Genomic DNA, 17,591 nt, shown 5'->3' on the forward strand with positions numbered 1-17,591 from the left:
TGTGAAAATGGAGACAGAAGTAGAGACAGAGGCAGAAGGGCAAACATGCACCCCAGTCTGTTCATCTTTGGAACAGCGTAACGAGTGAGCGTAGTGGAGGAGTGGAGAACCATGATGTCCAAGCGATTTGCACACTCCTCCGCGATGCCAATGGCACGATATATAGTGTTCTGATATAACACACAACACTCTAACGGGCTATGTGTGTGGTTGAGTGCGGTGTAGCATAAAGCCACACCATGCATGCATGTATACTCACTAACCCCAAAAAAGCGGATGATGCGTATATGGGCGTCGTAGTATAGTATCGCATCGTATACTATATTCCCTGGGCAGAACGTTTTCTGAATACTGCACTGCACTGTATGTAGAGCACGTCTCTTTTTCCATATTTGTACAGCTATATCTTCTCGCACCTCTGAGATGATGAGATGAGATGAGAAAAGACGAGACGAGACAAGACAGGCAGGTGAATGAGTGTGCCGGTGATCAAGGCATGTTTATTCTGTGACTGGAAAGATGTATATTGCAGATTCCACGGCGTTTGATTGGGAAGACTGGTAGGGATTCGACAAGATAATGCTCCATGCCGTGTTCTACATGACCTATTGAGAACATGCGACATTCAACCGCATTCACTATTCTTCTGCACAGCACCTCCGATATGTGTGGGTCTCGACTTAAAGTCGGAGACGGGGGCGGTGTATCAGCACAGCAGCACATATTGCACAAATTCCCAATTCAACTCTATTCATTTCGATTCATTTCGATTCAATTCGATTCAATTCGATTCGCCTCTACTAAAGATCGAAGCGTATAGCCCACGCTCGCCTCGCCTCAGCTTTTCCACCCAAAACCCCAGGCATATAAATACAGAAAAGGGTATACCGACGAAAAAAAGGACAGAAAAGAAGTAATGCAGAAAAAAGCCCTCAAACACCCGTCTGCGCATCGACGGCGCTCTCCCTCTTCCTCCGCCTACGCTGCCGCGCATTATCTTTAAGAAACTGCGGGTCGATGAACTCCCCCGGCAGCTCAAACTCGTGCTCGTCAAAGTCGGGCACCGCACAGCCAAAGGCCACGGAGCCCCGGCCGTGGCGCTGTCTACCCAGCGCGGCGGCACGCAGATGTGGTTTTGCGTAAAAGGACATGAAGGGGCCGGCGGGTTCGGGGGGCACGTACGGGAGGAGGTAGCCGTGGGGTCGGGGTGGACGGCGTGGTTTCGGGGGCGCGGGTTCTGGCGGGGGGTCGTGGTCGATGGATGCGTCCGAGTCTTCTTCTTCGTCGTCGTCTTCGGAGGAGGAGGCTTCTTGGGCGGCGAGGGCGGCTTCCTTCTCTGCTCGCAGCCGCTTCTCTTCTTCCTTCCACACGCGGAACTTGTCGACCAGCGCCTCGACTTCCTTGACGAAGTAGTCGCGCTTGGGCTCCCAGTCGCGCCGCTCGCCGTCGGTGACGCCGGTTATGCCCATGACTTTCAGCCAGTCGGGGCCCTGGAGGCCGTCGAGCAGGCGCTCCAGCTGGGCCTTCTCGTGCATGGCGCGCTCCTTCTCGATGTTGCGGAGCTGCTTCTCTTTGCGCTCGGCGCGGCGGTGCTGGGTGAAGAAGACGGCGTCGGCGAGCGGGTCGGAGGGGTCGTCGCTGCGGACGGCTTTGGAGATGGAGGTGTAGTCGAGGAGCTGGAAGGTGGTCGACGACGGGGCGGGGGGGAACGATGTCAGGGAGAGCTTGCGCAGGGGCGAGTTGACGGCCGAGGTGCGCGAGCGGGTGGGGCTCTGTGATGTGCGGGCGGGCGAGGCGGGTGCGGGTGTCTTGGCCTTGAGCGGCTCGTCGACGATGTACATGGGCGTGTCGACGTCGACGAGGTCCTCTGTGGCGCAGCGTTAGACGGGCCGCGCGACGGCGTGTGGCAGGGGAACGTACCGGCTGGCTTGGAGGCGCCCGCGATGATGTCGTCGTAGTTGGAGAAGTAGACGGCGAGGTCGCTCTTGAGACGCGACCCGCCGTCGTGGCTGCGCAGGCTCCTCTTGTCCTTGGCCTGCGCCGCCGAGGCCGAGACGGGCGTGGGGACGGTCAGCTTGCCCGCGCTGCCGGGGCGGGGCGTCGACCTGGCCGAGGGCACATCGTCCTCGGTGAGGCCCAGCGGCTGGAGGACGCCGTTGGTGCTGCGGTAGAGGTCGCCCTGCGGCGTGCGGGTGACTTTGGTGGGCGGCCTGGCGGCGTCGGGCGTCGCGTCGGTGGCTGGCCGCTTGCGCGAGTTGGCGCGGGGAGCAGGCCTGGCGGTCCTCTCGTCGTCGCCCAGGACCAGCAGCGGGCCGCTTCGCGAGGTGCGACGCGTCGAGATGGTCTTCGTGGTGCGGCTGCGGCCGGTAGTGAGGTCGTCAGACGCCGTGGGCGGCGAGCGCGTGAGCTCCGTCGGCGAGGGCAGCGACGGAGGCGGAGGCGGCGGCCTCACTGCGTTGGCCATGGTGCTGCGTGCTGCGTGCTGTAGGCTTGGGTTCGCAGGCGCATCTTCTACTCGCTCGGTCGCGAAGCTGCCATTGACCGTCGCGCTGGCCAGGTCAAAAGCAAAACGCGTCAGGTTCGGGGTGCTGGGAGCTGGAGCTGGAGCTTGCACACGAGCTGACACTTTCACGGGCAATGGAGATGCTGTCTGCGCCTGCACTTTGGCTCCTGCTCGACATGCAACACTTTCACTTCACGCAATCGACACCCGAGGTCGGATTAAGCTTCCCATGTACCAACAGAGCCTTGCACTCTCCTACCTTCCCCTGTGATTTGGCCCACCATGCAGCGAATCGAAGCTCACCAACTCCGACGTAGCACGACGCCACCTGGAAAGACCACCAATCGCCTCGATTCCGGGGGAAATTGGACCCAGCAACGTCACGGCACGTTGAGGAGATATATCCCTTTTGGGACGCGGATAGCAGCTGCCCTCTCCAAAACTTCACACCGCGACACACTCTGTCCAGCTCTACACATTACTAATTACAGTCCGTGAGTCCTGGCCAAGGTGGATGGTGTCGACATGCAGAACCCACACGCCCGTGACCGCTCCATGCTCTTGCTGTTCATAATCAATACATGTACGTCCAACCCGTTATATTGCAGTCCATAAACAACGCGCGCATGTCCAATCCCATGTATATGCGATCAAGCAAACAAAAACTCTTTCAGCACCGGCGACCCAGCAAACTCCGGATTCAGCAGCACACAGCTATAAATAGTCAGTCAATAAATCCACTACCCTTATCACCAGACCTACTTCAAGAAATACGTGAGCCCTTCCTTGCGCTTCTCCAGGAATCTGGGCCTAAAGCGAGCTGTAGACTTGTCAGTAGTGCTGTCGGTGGGGCAGGTGGCGGGGAGTGCATGTCGGCTTACAGATTACCGATTTGGGCGGAAACTGGGGCATAGAGCCCCCAGCCTGAGGAAATGTCGTGACAAGCTTTTGGCGGAGGTCTTCAAACTCCGAATATCTCGAAAAGAGTCAGCACAACCAACCACCCAGTATTTGATAATAGTGGGTGTCGCCTACCTCTTCCGTATCTTCATGGGGCCACCCTGGATGCTGTTAGTCGACATCCACATCGGTTCATCAGCTCGGAATAGCCGCATAATGCAACACTATTGCGGATTGCATGCTGCACGTCCATTGGCTGCGGGTATGGTCCCAGTTTGCCTCAGTGGGCCACATGCGGGTCTGGAAAACAAACTCACATCCAAAGTCTCAACCGTGCAATTCCACACAACGTACGCCCCCAGGCCCTTGGCCGTTCCACTTACCACGACGTAATCATCAATCGTGACACCCTTGCACCAGAGCACGTTAAGCTGGTCAGATCCCTCTTCGGTGTGGTCTTCGAGTGCAATCGGCGTCGGACGCCCATTGTCCGACGAGTAAGAGCTCAGGCGACTGGCATTGCGCTCATGTCGCTGCCAGTACGGCGGAATAAAGCTGTTGCGCTCAGGATCCGTGCCCGGCGTGCTGGAGTCAGTTTCAGAGCTCACCAGCGCCATCCATTTACGCGGGCGGGTGGCGCGTCAGATGGGGGGGCTGGAGAGTAGCAAGGTAGGAGCGTGAGGGGTAGATGGCGATTCTCAGCAGCAGACGGCGCATGCAGCCCGAGAAGTTTAGTCTTGTTGGCGATGCGGATGCAGGATATTGCCATCGTTGACCCGGAGGATGTGCATTTCAATAGGCCCTTGCTATCACCGACGGCAGTAATAGCTTGTGTGAGTGGTCAATTGCGCAGGGCGGTCGACGGACCCCGACGCGTGCACTGCAGTGGTCCCAGCTCTTGTGCATGCCGGGCAACAATTAGAAGATCCATTACTCGTCTGCCCATTCACGGCGTCAACGAAACAACACAGCCATCCCAGATTCCAGATCTGCGATACACCACGACCGCAACCAGTGAGGCGAGCGGCGAATCGTAGTAGTCTTGGGATCAAGAGCACCAAGAGCATGCGGCGAAAAACATGGTGGAGAGAGGTGGTGGCACGGCCGAGCAGGGGTCTGGCTATCTAGATATCCACTAGCTTCAGAGCCTCCCGTCCCCCATAATCCCTCCCTTTATATATCCACGGCCTGCTCCTTCCTTTTCCTCTCGTCCACGTCCACATTCGCTGTTGAGAATTGCCACTTGCTCGACGAATCTCCTCATACACGTTTCGTTTGCTCGCCGTCTGTCGCTGACTGTCTAATCTAATCTAATACGCTTTTACTGATAGGTTTGTGTTCTCGACCAATCCGGCGTGACAAAACCTAACTTGTACATGAAGTGCTCTTGCCTCATATTATCAACAACCACCAAAACGACCGCCAATATGCGCTCCGTCTCCGCCCTCAGCTTCGCCGCCTTTGTTGGCTTCGCGGCTGCTCAGCAACAATACACAATCGACCCGGACAGTGTTTCCTCGTCCGACAGGTGTGAGTACCCTCGTGAGCGGGTAATTTGAATAGCGACTGACAGCCTGGTAGCATACTGGTGTAATCAGCAGATCGCCATGTGCCCTCTCATCTGCACCCAACAGCCCGGTGTCGACACCCTGACCACCCAGAGCAACGACTGCGACCCGGTAAGCACCCTCCAATGGTATATGTCTGGTCATTTAGCTAACATATACAACAGGACACCCTAACCTACGACTGTGTCTGTGACGGCGGCATAACCCCCAACATCACCCAATACTCGCAAACGCTTCCCTTCTTCATCTGCCAAACATGGGGCAACCAATGCGTGGCGAACTGCAATGGTGCCTCCTCATGCCAGGACGCCTGCCGGTATGTCTATGACTATGTCTACCATCCTACATGAACAATTCTGACTGTATCTCCACAGCGCCGACCACCCATGCGGTGCCCAGACCCCCTACCTCGGTAACGCCTCTGCTTCCGCACTGTTATCTGCGTCCGCCAGTCGCACAGGCAGCGCTGCCAGCTCCAGCATTCCCGTCACCGGTTTCGGTGGTGCGGCGTCCACCAGCGCGGCGAGCGGCGCGCAGGGCGCTGTATCAGCACCCTACATCCCCGGAGCAACCATGGGCATGGCCGCCCTGTTCGGTAGCGTGTTCCTCGGCTTTGCCGTCCTCTTGTAAAGCCGAGCATGTCACCAACCCTGCACACGACGTACACGTCAGCCACCCCATCTACGAAGTCTTGCTTTTTGTTTATTGTCATATTTGCTGTTCTTACTACAATTCCATGCATAGCGTCCGGGATTACATTCTTTTTTTCAGTTGGATACCCATCAGGGACGTGTCGGTCATTTCTGTGCGCCCTCGGGGCTGCTTTTAGCGCTTTGCTTTGCATCTTTGGGTTTAATTAGCATATTTGGGCGCTTGGGCGCATTGTGGGAGATGGGTTGATCGCTAGCTGCTGTTTTTTTTTCTGGCCTAGTGGCAGAAGCACTCATTACCGTTGCCATGGGCACAATTATATCTTTACCGTTGTCATGGGCACAATTATATCGTGTCGTTTACGGGTTACGTTCACTGTTGCGTGCTGTCATCATACTTGTTTGATATCTACTCATCTATCTTGATAGACAGGATGTTGATTGTAGCTTTCAGCATTGTATCACTGCGGCTTGGTCGCTAACAACGTTTTGCATGACCGTGTGCTGTCGAACTTTAACCCATCCCATCCTGTAAACGAATAAAGTGCACCAAGCCAAGCCAAGTCAAAACAAGTCATCAACTCATCTCCATGCCAGTTCCTCACAAAAAGTGTTTCGATTGCTCATCTGATCTAGCTCTTGTCTGTTAAGCTAGGATACAGTAAGGTAAATGGTAGTGAAAAAGCATTTATTTCCATCCATGCTCACACACACACGCACGACATACAGTATAAAAACGAAGAGGAAAAACCCATATCGGTATTGCCATCTAGAACTACACACAGCAGGGGGTATCTCAGCAGAAGAAATTTTGACTCCATCATCTGGGTAAGCAAAAGAGAAAAGCGTGCCATCGCACCGCACTGCAGTCCCGCGCGAGGAAGCCATCACTACTCCACACCACACACCCGCATCTACTCCCCAGACCCAGACCCAGCCAAGCAATCCGCCTCATCCCTCCAGTAATTAAACACGAGCTCCGAGTCCGCCCAATCCAGCGGCGCAAGAAGCCTATTCCGCAGCAACGCCGTGCCGTCAAGCTGCTGCAGACAGCGCTCGTCACTCCCTCTCGAGCGCGGGGCGCCCGACTCGGGGATGGAGGCGAGCGACGTGTGGCGGAAACTGCGTGTCAGGGCGTCGATGGCGGGGGTGTGTAGCTGTGGTGACAGTTCGAGGTAGCTGGAGTCCGAGTCGGATGTGGTTGGTGTGGATGGAGGCGCGGCGGAGAGGTCCTGCGTGGAGGTGTCGGGCGAGAGGGGGAACATCATGGTGTTTGATAGGGGGGAGAGGGGGGGCGAGTAGGCTGCTGGGTGGGAGTATAGGCCTGTGTGCGTGGCTGGGGAGGGACGGGAGGTGGGGAGCGGGGGGGATGAGATGTTGAAGCTGTGGAGGTTGAAGAGGGGTGGGGAGGAGGAGTGTTTGGCTGGTCGTGCGGTTTGGGGGATGATGGATGATGGGTTGTGGGATGCAGGCCGTGCGGGTATCTGGATGGGCTGGGTGGGTAGTTGGGGGGAGAAGGAGTCGCAGCTGGGGACTGGGAGGTTTGTGTATGGTAATGCCCTGCTGGTACCCTCTGTGGGGGATGGTGGTCGGGAGTCCAAAAGATGGCGAGGAACGGCCTCGACACTGGCAAACCAGTTGAACTCCCCGGTGCGGCCGTCGGGAGTTTGATCAAGCCATGCTTCTGGGGACGACTGGATGTCACCATCATCATAGCTGCTCCGTGGGGTGGCACTCGGTGAACTCAATAGATGGGCTGTAGAGCTGTTCCAGTGGTTCATGGCTGAGTCGTGGCGGCTGCTGCCGCGGCTGCTGTTCCTCCTGCAAAACCGTTTAATCTTGTCGAGAAGCGAAGACTTCCTCTTCTCTCCGGGTGGGCTCTCAACTGGAGCGACGGCATGTTCTTTTGGTAAGCATGCTTGTACACTCTGACGCCGGCGAGTATAAGAGCGCAACGGTTTGCGCACAGAGAAGCTAGAGCGACGAGTGTCGAGGCGTCGTCGCTTGCCAGTGTCTTCCGCGCTTCGATGGAAGGAGTCTGACCTTCGCCGTTTTGTAACGCGCTGTTCTGACCGAAATTCAGGGCAGATGTGGGCGCAGCTGATTTCGGTCATGGTGGCTTCTACGAACATTTCCATGGCGGATGATCAAGTGCGTGTGATAAGAAAAGATGGGGGTTGTGGTAGATTTATCTAGTGACAACCAGTGATAAGTAGTAATAATAACTTGTGTAAGTCAGTCAGGAGTGAGAACTGTTCGAAAGGAGCAAGACTTGACTGATGTAGGTCTGCCTCAATTTATACGGAACCTAGAGACTTGGCTGAACATGTATGCTACTGTGTAGTTTTACGCAATTGCTCGAAGAGTCTTTGCAAAGCTGTACCCAGAATAATCGACTGCAATCTAGAGCTGGAAGAATGGAATGCTGTAATTCAGACGCTAGGTGACCCACACGGTATATTAAGGGCATATCGGTAACGGTTCCTTGCAGATTATCAGTACTACTGCCGTATACTTCCGTGTAATAGTTATAGCACTAATAAGGTTCGTAACCAATCAACTTTGCAACAGGACACGAGAGTTACTGTGGTTCAGTCACTGTGCCACAGTCTGATCCCAGCTAGTGGTAAACTTAGCATGACGAACTCTACGGTAGAAGCTCTACTACTGCAGAAGAAGCCGCAGATCATCAGTACCTGCGCCGTTGGGTCAATGAGGAGCCGGAGAGTCGACTGAGACGATGGTACGATGCGAGGACGGCGTTGGAGTCGTCATTGTCAGAACCTGGACGGTCAACTATTGGTAGACACCAACTCGCTGTGTTTCGTGGGTCGGTTGGTCAACTAGCGAGTAACAAGGTCCATGAAGGTGAAGAGAGCCCTGGGTCGAGATGATGCAAGGCTGGACGAGACCCTGGAATTTACATTATGGGGGTCGCAATGAAACGCTAGAAGTTGGTAGAAGTTGCTATCAGCAAGAGACGCTATGATATCAGTTCGACCATGGGCCAAACGCTGAAGTCTCGTCATAGAAAGACGCGAACCAACTTGGATTATGTCTGTTCACGGTTGGGGCTATGAGGGATGGTAGAGACGAAGTGGAAGGTACTAAAAAGCGGGACCAGCCGATTCGATCGGAATTGTTGCCGATGTGCAAACGGGGCAAACATGAACTATTCACAATGACGGCACCATCCAAACTTCGCCCTCTACTAATCGCATCCACTCCTCTGCTAATGACACGGCGTATTACAGCAGGCTCGTGATGCCTCCTCGACTGCTATTTGGGACGCCGCGGGCTCTGTCCCCACCATCTGCCGTTTGGGTGCGAGTGCGGCTTCAGCGGAGGTTCGCCTCGAGCTCCGCAGACGCGCCGGAAGTCTACGATGTTGTCTGCGTCGGTGGTGGACCGGCAGGACTGAGTCTGCTGGCGGGGTTGAAGGCGTCGCCAATTACGAGTGGGCTCAAAGTTGCTCTCATCGAGGGCCAGGACTTGCAAAAGAGTCGCCTGCAGAAGGATGCAAGCTTGGAGAGCTTCTCGAATAGATGCAGCTCCCTCACCCCCGCTTCTGTGAGGAACCTCCAGGGTACATACCATATCGCCGTGGACTATGAAACAGCAAGTCTAACACGCGTCCAGAAATTGGAGCATGGTCGCATGTAAACACCTCACGAGTGCAGCCATACCAGGAAATGCAAGTGTGGGACGGAGTGACTGACGCGCGCATATCCTTCGACTGGGATACAGCGAAGCCGTTCCTCTCCCCTCGTAATCCAGCGAAGCCCACTACCATCGCATACATGATCGAAAATGTGAACACCACAACGATGCTCCTCAGCCGCCTGGAAGAGCTCGGCGGCGTCGACATGTTCACCTCGACAAAGGTCAGTTCGATCGAGCTAGGCACCGACACGGAGAAGATGGACTTTTCGTCCTGGCCAATACTCACCCTTTCAGACGGGAAGACATTGGCGGCCCGGTTGCTCGTGGGGGCGGATGGCGCAAACAGCCCAGTGCGGACGTTTGCAGACATCGAGTCGCGAGGCTTCGACTATGGCAGACACGGAGTAGTAGCAAGCCTGAAGATCGAAAGCCAAGGTTGGGGCGGTCCTGATCACAAGATTGCGTACCAGCGCTTCCTGCCCACAGGGCCAATCGCCATGTTACCGCTTCCAGGCAACGCATCTACTTTGGTATGGAGCACGACACCTGAGCGTGCGGCGAAGCTCAAGGCACTGGCACCAAACGACTTCATCGCCATGGTCAACGCGGCCTTTAGGCTGTCTCCCACAGACCTCGAGTATCTGCACACACTACCCTCAGGACAAGAGGAAGAAGTCGCTTGGAGAGAGAAACACACCCCTGTCAAGGAACGCACAATACCAATGCGGGTAACAGACGTTCAGGCTGACACTGTGGCATCGTTCCCTCTTCGCATGCGCCACGCAGACACCTACACTGGCGAGCGTGTCGCGCTGGTCGGCGATGCAGCACACACCATTCATCCGCTAGCAGGTCAGGGGTTAAATCAGGGGCAAGGCGATGCAGCGGCTCTTGTTCGAACCATTTCACACGCTGTGCAGACCGGGCAAGATATCGGATCTACATTAGCGCTGGAGAGCTACACCAGCGAGCGATATGCAGAGAACAACGCTATGTTGGGCGTGTGCGATAAGTTACATCGACTGTACAGTGTAGAATCGGGGCCAATTGTGGGACTTCGGAGCTTGGGTTTGAGGGCTGTAGACGCCATGGGCCCGTTGAAAAACTTCTTCATGAGCAAGGCGGCAGGTGGCACGTAGCGTGTTGCATGGTTGTGCACTGTATATCTACTTGTATACCTAGAACTCGAAAATAAATGATCCAATGCAAGTTCAGGGTATGACATCAAATCGGCCATCTCTCGCGATCTGCGTCCCTGCATATGTATGCCCCACTGCCCCTCCAGTCACGTCAAGTTGCGCCATGTCGCTATGTTTAGGTTGACATTTTGATCTCTTGCTTCCTCACAAACTATTTTGCCTTCCACAGCCAAGATGACTGATCACGAGAAAGAGATTGAAGATTTCGGCAAGAATGATGATTTTTGGATATTCGGATATGGGTAGACTGGACAACTTCCATGCACATATGCACCACACTGACTTTAACATAGGAGCTTGATCTGGAAACCACCACCACACTATGGTACCTCACCTATATCTGCCGTGAAAGCACTATCCTAACCTCATCATGCATGTGGCAGACCAGCGTGTACCAGGGTACATAGAAGGCTACGTCCGGCGTTTCTGGCAGGTATGAAGACATACCACAACATTCCACAAACACCATGAACACAACACAAGCTAAGCATACCAGGCGAGGTATCTACCCCCTACCCCTAAGTAGGTAGGAGGAAAGTGCTAAGTTCATCCAAAGTGAAGACCACCGCGGCACGCCCGAAGCCCCAGGCCGCGTCGTCACGCTCATCGACCGCGCGCACTGGGACACATTAACAGACCATGTCAGTCCGCCCACTTTCACTCAAACCCTGCACTCAAACTACGTCAAAACAGCCACCCGAACCTAACACCCCCCACCAGCACGAGCCCACCGAGCGCGTCTGGGGCGCCGCCTACCACATCCCGCGTGAAAAAGTCACCACAGTGCGCCAGCTAATGGACATACGCGAGATAAACGGGTACTCGATACAATTCACGCCCTTCCAGCCCATCCCATCATCAACCCCTTCTTCTGCCTCGCCGACACCGCCAATACGCTGCCTCGTGTACATTGGGCTGCCCGAGAATCCGCAGTTTCTGGGCCCCCAGGATCCGGGGGAGTTGGCGAGACATATTCTGCAGAGTCGTGGTCCGAGTGGGGAGAATAGGGAGTATTTGTTCAATTTGCAGGATGCGCTTGTGGGATTGGGGGCTGAGAGTGGGGATGCGCATGTGGCGGATTTGGTGAGGAGGTGTCGGGAGATCGAGGGGGAGGGGGAGAAGTAATGAAGGGAGAGATGGGGGCGAGGGAGTGGGGAAATAAACTCCGCTATTCTGGTCTCAATGAAATGAACGAGCGAGTTGCCTTTCATTCTGGTTCGGAACTATATCCTTTCACGCCGTTTAGCCAGATTACCACCCCATCCTCGGCTTAAACTTCAACATCCTTGTCTTCGCTCTCATATCATTGCTGGATGCAAATAGTGCCTTTGTAGTCTCCAGCCGTTTCCCTCCCACCGGTCGTATCTCATCATCGTACCTGCACCAAGCTCGTCAGTAAGTCAACACAAACATCCATCGCACCGCGGCATTACTCTGATCAGCAGGAATGTAGCCGAGGAAAAGAGAAAGGGCGAAAGCAAACGTACCCATATCCGCATGGAGAATTCAATTATATCCTGTGCTCCGCAACGAAACCTGCACCCCCAACACCGAGAGTCCCCGATATGGCGTATTGATTTGCGTCGCCTTGTTGAGGGTCGAAGGCCCTCCAGTCCATATTCTGCCAGTCGACTAAGTCGAGATCTGCAACATGAGATTGCAGTGGTCCGACAGGACTAACTGGGTCTTCACCTACTGAGGACGCAGTGAGGTATGGCTCAAGCCTACTCGCACGCAAGAACTCAGGCGTAAGTAAACAAACGCAGCGGTAAGAATGTACAGTTTTCTAACCTGAGATTGACAATCCTATCCCAAAGGCGGCACACGGCATCGTTGAGCTTATAACTGACCCAGCCGCAGAGATGGAGCCGCGCTAGAAGCTCTCCCACGGATTGTATCCCGAATTCTGCTGTGGCGAGAGACGTTTGGTAGACGAACCACGGGCTCTCGGGTGAGCCGTCTGCTGATATAGACCCGATGGCGAGTATCCACAATAGGATGTCGGGGCAGAATTGCCACTCAGAACGGATTGTGCAGTTCAGTGATTTGACCAGTCGTTTGCTAGCGGTGAAGTGCAGCAGATGCACGTCGGAATGTCGCTTCATTGCTTCTGTTGTGCGAACGACGAAGATTAGAAGGGCAATGCATAGTGCGTCTTCGAGGGGGGTGATGAGTGATGCGTTGTCGTTGAGCCATCTTAGTAACGAGCATTCCAGTACGCAGGAGAAGTTTTGGATGTCGAGAGGGTCAAGGGGACATTCTGGGTCGCTAAACCAGACATTGAGGTCAGCAATGAGTATGAGCACAGACTCGACTAAGCTTGTAAGAGATTCTCTAACGCCTGCGTGGCGACAATAGTTCAGAAGGTGTTGTGAAAAACTCGGACTGTAGCCCAGAGGATGGTGGGGGAAACATGCACTGCTGATGTAGTCCAATGTTGGCATGTTCGGCGCTTCGAGTGTAGCTATGGCGTGCGCAGTCGAATGCCTGGTGCTTCGTAAGCACATGACAAACCGATTCAAGCTGCAATGCGGAGGCGGGAGACCACGCACCACAGTATGAAGGCTTGCAGGATACGATTAGAGTATAGTCCCATCAGGCCTCCACGTAGTTGCACCATTCTCTGCAGACCATCCATGTGTATTGCGCGTTGATATGGTTGTTCTTCATCGAGACCTGCTCCCTCGAAGAAGGGCTGTAACAAACTCTCCTCAACAACCATCATATTAAAGACTGCACCGATGTTTGCATCTGAAATCCCAATGCTGTGATCCAGGCTAGAGATGGCTGCATTTATTGAGGCGACGGCAAGTGCTCTGTGGTATAAAATCGTATTGATGGAGCCTTTGCCGACAATATAGAGATGTAGCGCAGCAGTGCAAAGCAAGCTGTGCATGAAGCCTGAGTTGCTCATTGCCGTGCCATACCAGTCTCTTCTCATCAATGTAGACTGATGTCGAACGTCGATCGCGATGATACCAGGAGCCATTTGAGTTACAACTACAATACTAGATCAGCTTGTTCTCACTCAAGTAAGGTTTGAGCCAAGGACACATAGTCAGAGCATGCGTAACCATAGCGCCTTATTCGCTTGGACTGGTTGCAATGACCCTTGTACATCGGTGTACTAAGGTCGTTGGTCCGCAAGCTCAACAGACTACGTAAAGGCTGTAAACGAAACATCAAGACCAAACACTTACAATGTTCCAACAACTCCGACACACTTTTGTTTGTCTCTACAGACGATGTTCGGAACGGATCAAATAGACTGTTATCGGGATCTTGCGTAGGTACTGCAGATTCGAGTAGGAGACATCTTGGACACGATCGTTGACCAGGGCGGCACAAAAAGATGTTGCAATGTTGGCAAATCTTCTGATTAGCCGCTGTGTAGTGGTTTTGTTCCGCTGAAGAGACGTGGTCTCTTCTACCGAGGAAAATTGGAGGACTCGGCGTTGCCGTGTTTATTGGAGTAAGTAACGAATCGGAAGTAGTAGCACTCATGGGACTCGCGTCCTCAGCCGCATTTCTTTGTTTCGCTGTATGTTTGCTCGTGGACCATGGACGTTCTCTCCTCGCCTTTTGCATGACAAAAGAGCGAGCATTGCGGCGTCCTTGGCGAGAGGTTCTTGCTTGAGCCGCATCGACAAAAAGAAAGTCCTGTCGAACAGGCACGGTGGGCTGAGAATGCTGTCTCGTCTTGGCGGTCTCCCCATGGCTCTCCATCTTGCATGCCCCACACGAACCCAACTACGTGTCGTCTTGTGATCTTGAACCGGGGAAGGGTGATGATACCGAAGCTCTGTACGGTGTAACCAGGGTACAACTTTGGGCACTAACAGAGCCAAAGTTTCCTAATCGATGATCTACCGCTACCATTTGGATTTGGATCTTTGCAAGGCTGATGGTGAACTGTGGCTCTTTTGTCCCTCGGCTTGACTGGATGTGTTAGAGGGGGCTGAGGACGTGGAGTTATCAATAACCACATTTGTGTTAGGCTGAGAAGGCAAGCCTGGAGGCGGCAGGGTACCTGATTCGACGCATGATGCATCTTTCCCTGCATTCGCGTAGACGTTTCGGTTGCTTTTTAGACGTGGAATGTTTCTAGAAGTTGGCGATCGAAGTAGGGTTGCGTGCGGTTATACACAGCGCGAAATCAGGCAAAGAGATTTTGGCAGAGATGAGGCAAAGTTAGGAACATCTTAGGAATTATTCGTCTTGGAACCGTGGTAGAGTTGCCGATGGGCTGACGATGAGCCCTTCCCATCGTCTCAAACATTGAGAGCTTCTCGATGATTCTAGTCGTGCGTGATCTGAGGTTACCATACTGATTGAATGACAGACCTCTGTTACTATCAACAAACCAGAACGCGTCATGTTCTCAGCATACTGTCAACAAACATGAAGACAAGAGGAAACGAAGCAGGACTGTTGCCAAGAAAGCGCGGATTGAGATGAAGGAACGAAGACGATTGGGCAATGCGACGATGATATAGACCATTACTTGAACCTGCTCCAATAAACGTCGATGAAATGTTGTGGCTTTGGGCCCGATGACGATTTTGTCGTTGTTCCTCGGATGATGCAAGAGAACATTGCGAATCCATGGCATTGCGCCGCATCGCACTTCGACGATTGGCAATTCAGCTCGACACGGATGTCACGGTCCCATGCAGTGTTGGAGGGAGATTGGAAATGTGCGGACCGCAGTCGACACGTAAGAAATAAGGAATAAAGAGGATCCGAGCGCTAGGGGTGAGTACCGGTCGTCCGCGTCGCGACTCCACGTTTCGGCGCTCTGGCAACATCTCGACATGACGGACGGAGATGGCCTCCTCGCGGGTGAGTAGCCAGCTATACAGGCGGAAGTTGGCGATGTAAAACCTTGGCTGACATGTTGCATAGGCCTCTCGTCGCACCTGCTGCGAGCTGAGCTACTCCGGAGACAGGAAAATGACCGACCGGTTTGCGGAACGAAGGGCGGCAAAGGCTCATACAACACACCCCTTCATGTCTTCGCCTTGGTCCTTATACTCTCTCTGAGCACTGCAGGTACGCATGGTGGTAATGGGGTTGGTTTGGCGAGTACGGAACTGACGGTTGCAGCTTGCTCCTTCCCCATCGTCGTCAGGCGCTTTCCTAGCATACATGTACCACACCAATTCCTCTTCATATCACGGCACTTTGGCACAGGCGTCCTTATAGCGACAGCCTTCGTTCACCTTCTCCCCACCGCCTTCGAGTCTCTCACCGACCCATGCCTCCCTCACTTTTGGAACACAGGCTACCCGGCCATGCCTGGCTTCATAGCAATGACGTCGGTCTTTGTCGTAGTCGGTATTGAGATGTTCTTCGCATCGAAAGGAGCTGGTCACTCCCATTCGACCGACTACGAGAGTCTTGGTCGCGAAGATCACCAAGCACACACGCATCCTGGCCACAAGAGGAGAAACAGCTATGGACGCTACAGTTCCGGTTCGCGCAGGATTCCTTCTATCGTCTTGCACGACGTAGAGGCCTCTGAGAACTTGATCGCAGGAAGATCGCCTTCGTTCTCGCTTGCCTCTCCCATGACGCCAGATACGCCGAACAACCACGCAGCTCGCGATAGTTTGGACGATGGCGACGACTCTGATCTCGATATCAGTCGAGAAGAGCTGGGCCCGCGAGGATTTGACGATTCTGAAGATGGAGCTCGCCTACTTTCGCAACCCAATGGTCGCAAAGAAGCGCATGCTGCTCGTGATGATACCCTAGAAACCTCCGAGAAGACCGAGGCACAGAACAAAAAACAACTCCTGCAGTGTTTGCTGCTCGAGGCAGGTATCTTATTTCATAGTGTCTTCATTGGTATGGCGTTGTCCGTGGCGACAGGGACATCGTTCATCGTATTACTGGTGGCTATCTCTTTTCATCAGACATTCGAGGGATTTGCGCTTGGATCACGCATCAGCGCTATTCGCTTCCCTGAAGGTTCTCCAAAGCCGTGGTTCATGGCTCTGGCCTACGGAACCACCACGCCGATTGGACAGGCCATCGGACTGGCAATTCACACTCTGTACGATCCCGCCAGCGAAACTGGCTTACTGACCGTGGGCTTTATGAACGCCATCTCAAGCGGACTTCTCCTCTTCGCTGGTCTAGTGGAGCTCCTTGCAGAAGATTTCTTGAGCGACGAGAGCTACGTCACATTACAAGGGAAACGGCGGTTACAAGCATGTGCCAGCGTTGTGGGTGGAGCGCTCTTGATGGCATTGGTCGGCGCATGGGCATAGACGTCTATTTCAAAAGTTTTGTATCTACCAGACACTGGCTGTTCATATGCAGTGTTCTACTTTACGATCAATGTTTTGAATCAAAACGATTAAAACTATTTCACACGACAACATACACAAGATTGACTCTTTCCCAGTGTTCAAGAGTGGGGGAGAGTAGCATAAAGAGCAAGAAGAAGACCTCAATCAATATAAAAAAACATCTCATTGCCAAATTCACATAATACGATTTGCACATCGAACAGTACATGCCTTCTTTGAGCCGGACGGTGAACCGACATCGTGATATCTTGTTTCCAACCCAAACCGCGTCAAAGACATATATTCCATTCCTTTGTTAGGTGGTTCTACAGCTTCTTTGAGGAGAGAGAGAGGAATGCGTAATGTCCAATACCTCGACTTTTCCGATCATATCTCCCCTACCCTCTCCTCCTTGGAATACTATATTTCCATACAAACATCATCGCCGGTACTAGACACATAGATTATCGACCTCACATACCCACCCAACATGCCCGAAACCACCAGCCCAGCCTCCCCTTCCCTCCCAAACCAAGACACGCAAGAACAGACACAAGAACAGACACCACAAGACAACAACACCCCGACCACCAGCAGCCACCACGACACCGCTCCCAGCGACCCAAGCGAAGAAATCACCGCCCTAAGAGAGCAGATCAGCGCCCTAGAGGCACAGCTCCAGCGCTGCGAAGACGATATCGCGTGGTTCGAGGAGCGCGAGTCGGCATTCAATGCGTATATTGAGGGATTGGAGGCGGAGCTTCGGGAGCGCGAGGAGGCGCTTGATGCGGTTGGGCTTCTTGATTTCTGAG

The 17,591-nt window shown here is 53.8% G+C and overlaps 9 protein-coding genes across 9 annotated transcripts; 5 read left to right on the forward strand and 4 right to left on the reverse strand.

Moving 5' to 3' along the window:
- Positions 1-749: 749 nt before the first annotated feature.
- Positions 750-2,671, reverse strand: P153DRAFT_333345 (uncharacterized protein). Its single transcript, XM_033665563.1, has 2 exons — positions 1,921-2,671; positions 750-1,867 (listed from the first exon to the last, which is right to left on the reverse strand). Exons 1-2 carry the CDS (start codon positions 2,462-2,464, stop codon positions 933-935), a joined length of 1,479 nt encoding a protein of 492 aa, XP_033527164.1. The 5' UTR covers positions 2,465-2,671; the 3' UTR covers positions 750-932.
- A 373-nt stretch (positions 2,672-3,044) lies between these two features.
- On the reverse strand, positions 3,045-4,179 carry P153DRAFT_364052 (PX-domain-containing protein). Its single transcript, XM_033667503.1, has 5 exons — positions 3,721-4,179; positions 3,539-3,564; positions 3,385-3,479; positions 3,266-3,323; positions 3,045-3,217 (listed from the first exon to the last, which is right to left on the reverse strand). Exons 1-5 carry the CDS (start codon positions 4,018-4,020, stop codon positions 3,154-3,156), a joined length of 543 nt encoding a protein of 180 aa, XP_033527165.1. The 5' UTR covers positions 4,021-4,179; the 3' UTR covers positions 3,045-3,153.
- Positions 4,180-4,830: 651 nt separating this feature from the next.
- On the forward strand, positions 4,831-5,601 carry P153DRAFT_354245 (uncharacterized protein; the record flags this gene model as incomplete). The annotated part of the gene is made up of 4 exons (XM_033666494.1): positions 4,831-4,933; positions 4,985-5,082; positions 5,136-5,287; positions 5,346-5,601. The coding sequence occupies 4 exons, from the start codon at positions 4,831-4,833 to the stop codon at positions 5,599-5,601; spliced, it is 609 nt and encodes a 202-aa protein (XP_033527166.1).
- An 801-nt stretch (positions 5,602-6,402) lies between these two features.
- Positions 6,403-7,909, reverse strand: P153DRAFT_393735 (uncharacterized protein). The gene has a single exon (XM_033671259.1). It carries the CDS (start codon positions 7,757-7,759, stop codon positions 6,536-6,538), a length of 1,224 nt encoding a protein of 407 aa, XP_033527167.1. The 5' UTR covers positions 7,760-7,909; the 3' UTR covers positions 6,403-6,535.
- Positions 7,910-8,728: 819 nt separating this feature from the next.
- P153DRAFT_309420 (ubiquinone biosynthesis hydrox) lies at positions 8,729-10,501 on the forward strand. Its single transcript, XM_033664742.1, has 2 exons — positions 8,729-9,207; positions 9,261-10,501. Exons 1-2 carry the CDS (start codon positions 8,886-8,888, stop codon positions 10,421-10,423), a joined length of 1,485 nt encoding a protein of 494 aa, XP_033527168.1. The 5' UTR covers positions 8,729-8,885; the 3' UTR covers positions 10,424-10,501.
- An 82-nt stretch (positions 10,502-10,583) lies between these two features.
- P153DRAFT_333357 (ChaC-like protein) lies at positions 10,584-11,608 on the forward strand (the record flags this gene model as incomplete). The annotated part of the gene is made up of 5 exons (XM_033665564.1): positions 10,584-10,725; positions 10,777-10,808; positions 10,867-10,916; positions 11,035-11,124; positions 11,204-11,608. The coding sequence occupies exons 1-5, from the start codon at positions 10,658-10,660 to the stop codon at positions 11,606-11,608; spliced, it is 645 nt and encodes a 214-aa protein (XP_033527169.1). The 5' UTR covers positions 10,584-10,657.
- A 138-nt stretch (positions 11,609-11,746) lies between these two features.
- On the reverse strand, positions 11,747-14,556 carry P153DRAFT_173520 (uncharacterized protein). Its single transcript, XM_033662315.1, has 6 exons — positions 14,470-14,556; positions 13,684-14,422; positions 13,036-13,483; positions 12,275-12,970; positions 11,971-12,207; positions 11,747-11,861 (listed from the first exon to the last, which is right to left on the reverse strand). The coding sequence occupies exons 2-5, from the start codon at positions 14,207-14,209 to the stop codon at positions 11,994-11,996; spliced, it is 1,884 nt and encodes a 627-aa protein (XP_033527170.1). The 5' UTR covers positions 14,210-14,422; positions 14,470-14,556; the 3' UTR covers positions 11,747-11,861; positions 11,971-11,993.
- A 741-nt stretch (positions 14,557-15,297) lies between these two features.
- Positions 15,298-16,758, forward strand: P153DRAFT_382409 (Zinc/iron permease; the record flags this gene model as incomplete). Its single annotated transcript, XM_033670147.1, has 3 exons — positions 15,298-15,325; positions 15,389-15,535; positions 15,590-16,758. The coding sequence occupies 3 exons, from the start codon at positions 15,298-15,300 to the stop codon at positions 16,756-16,758; spliced, it is 1,344 nt and encodes a 447-aa protein (XP_033527171.1).
- Positions 16,759-17,269: 511 nt separating this feature from the next.
- P153DRAFT_382410 (uncharacterized protein) lies at positions 17,270-17,590 on the forward strand (the record flags this gene model as incomplete). The annotated part of the gene is made up of 1 exon (XM_033670148.1): positions 17,270-17,590. One exon carries the CDS (start codon positions 17,270-17,272, stop codon positions 17,588-17,590), a length of 321 nt encoding a protein of 106 aa, XP_033527172.1.
- Position 17,591: the final 1 nt, after the last annotated feature.

Source organism: Dothidotthia symphoricarpi, assembly GCF_010015815.1.
Source record: "Dothidotthia symphoricarpi CBS 119687 unplaced genomic scaffold P153scaffold_4, whole genome shotgun sequence".
Classification (NCBI taxonomy): Eukaryota; Fungi; Ascomycota; class Dothideomycetes; order Pleosporales; family Dothidotthiaceae; genus Dothidotthia; species Dothidotthia symphoricarpi.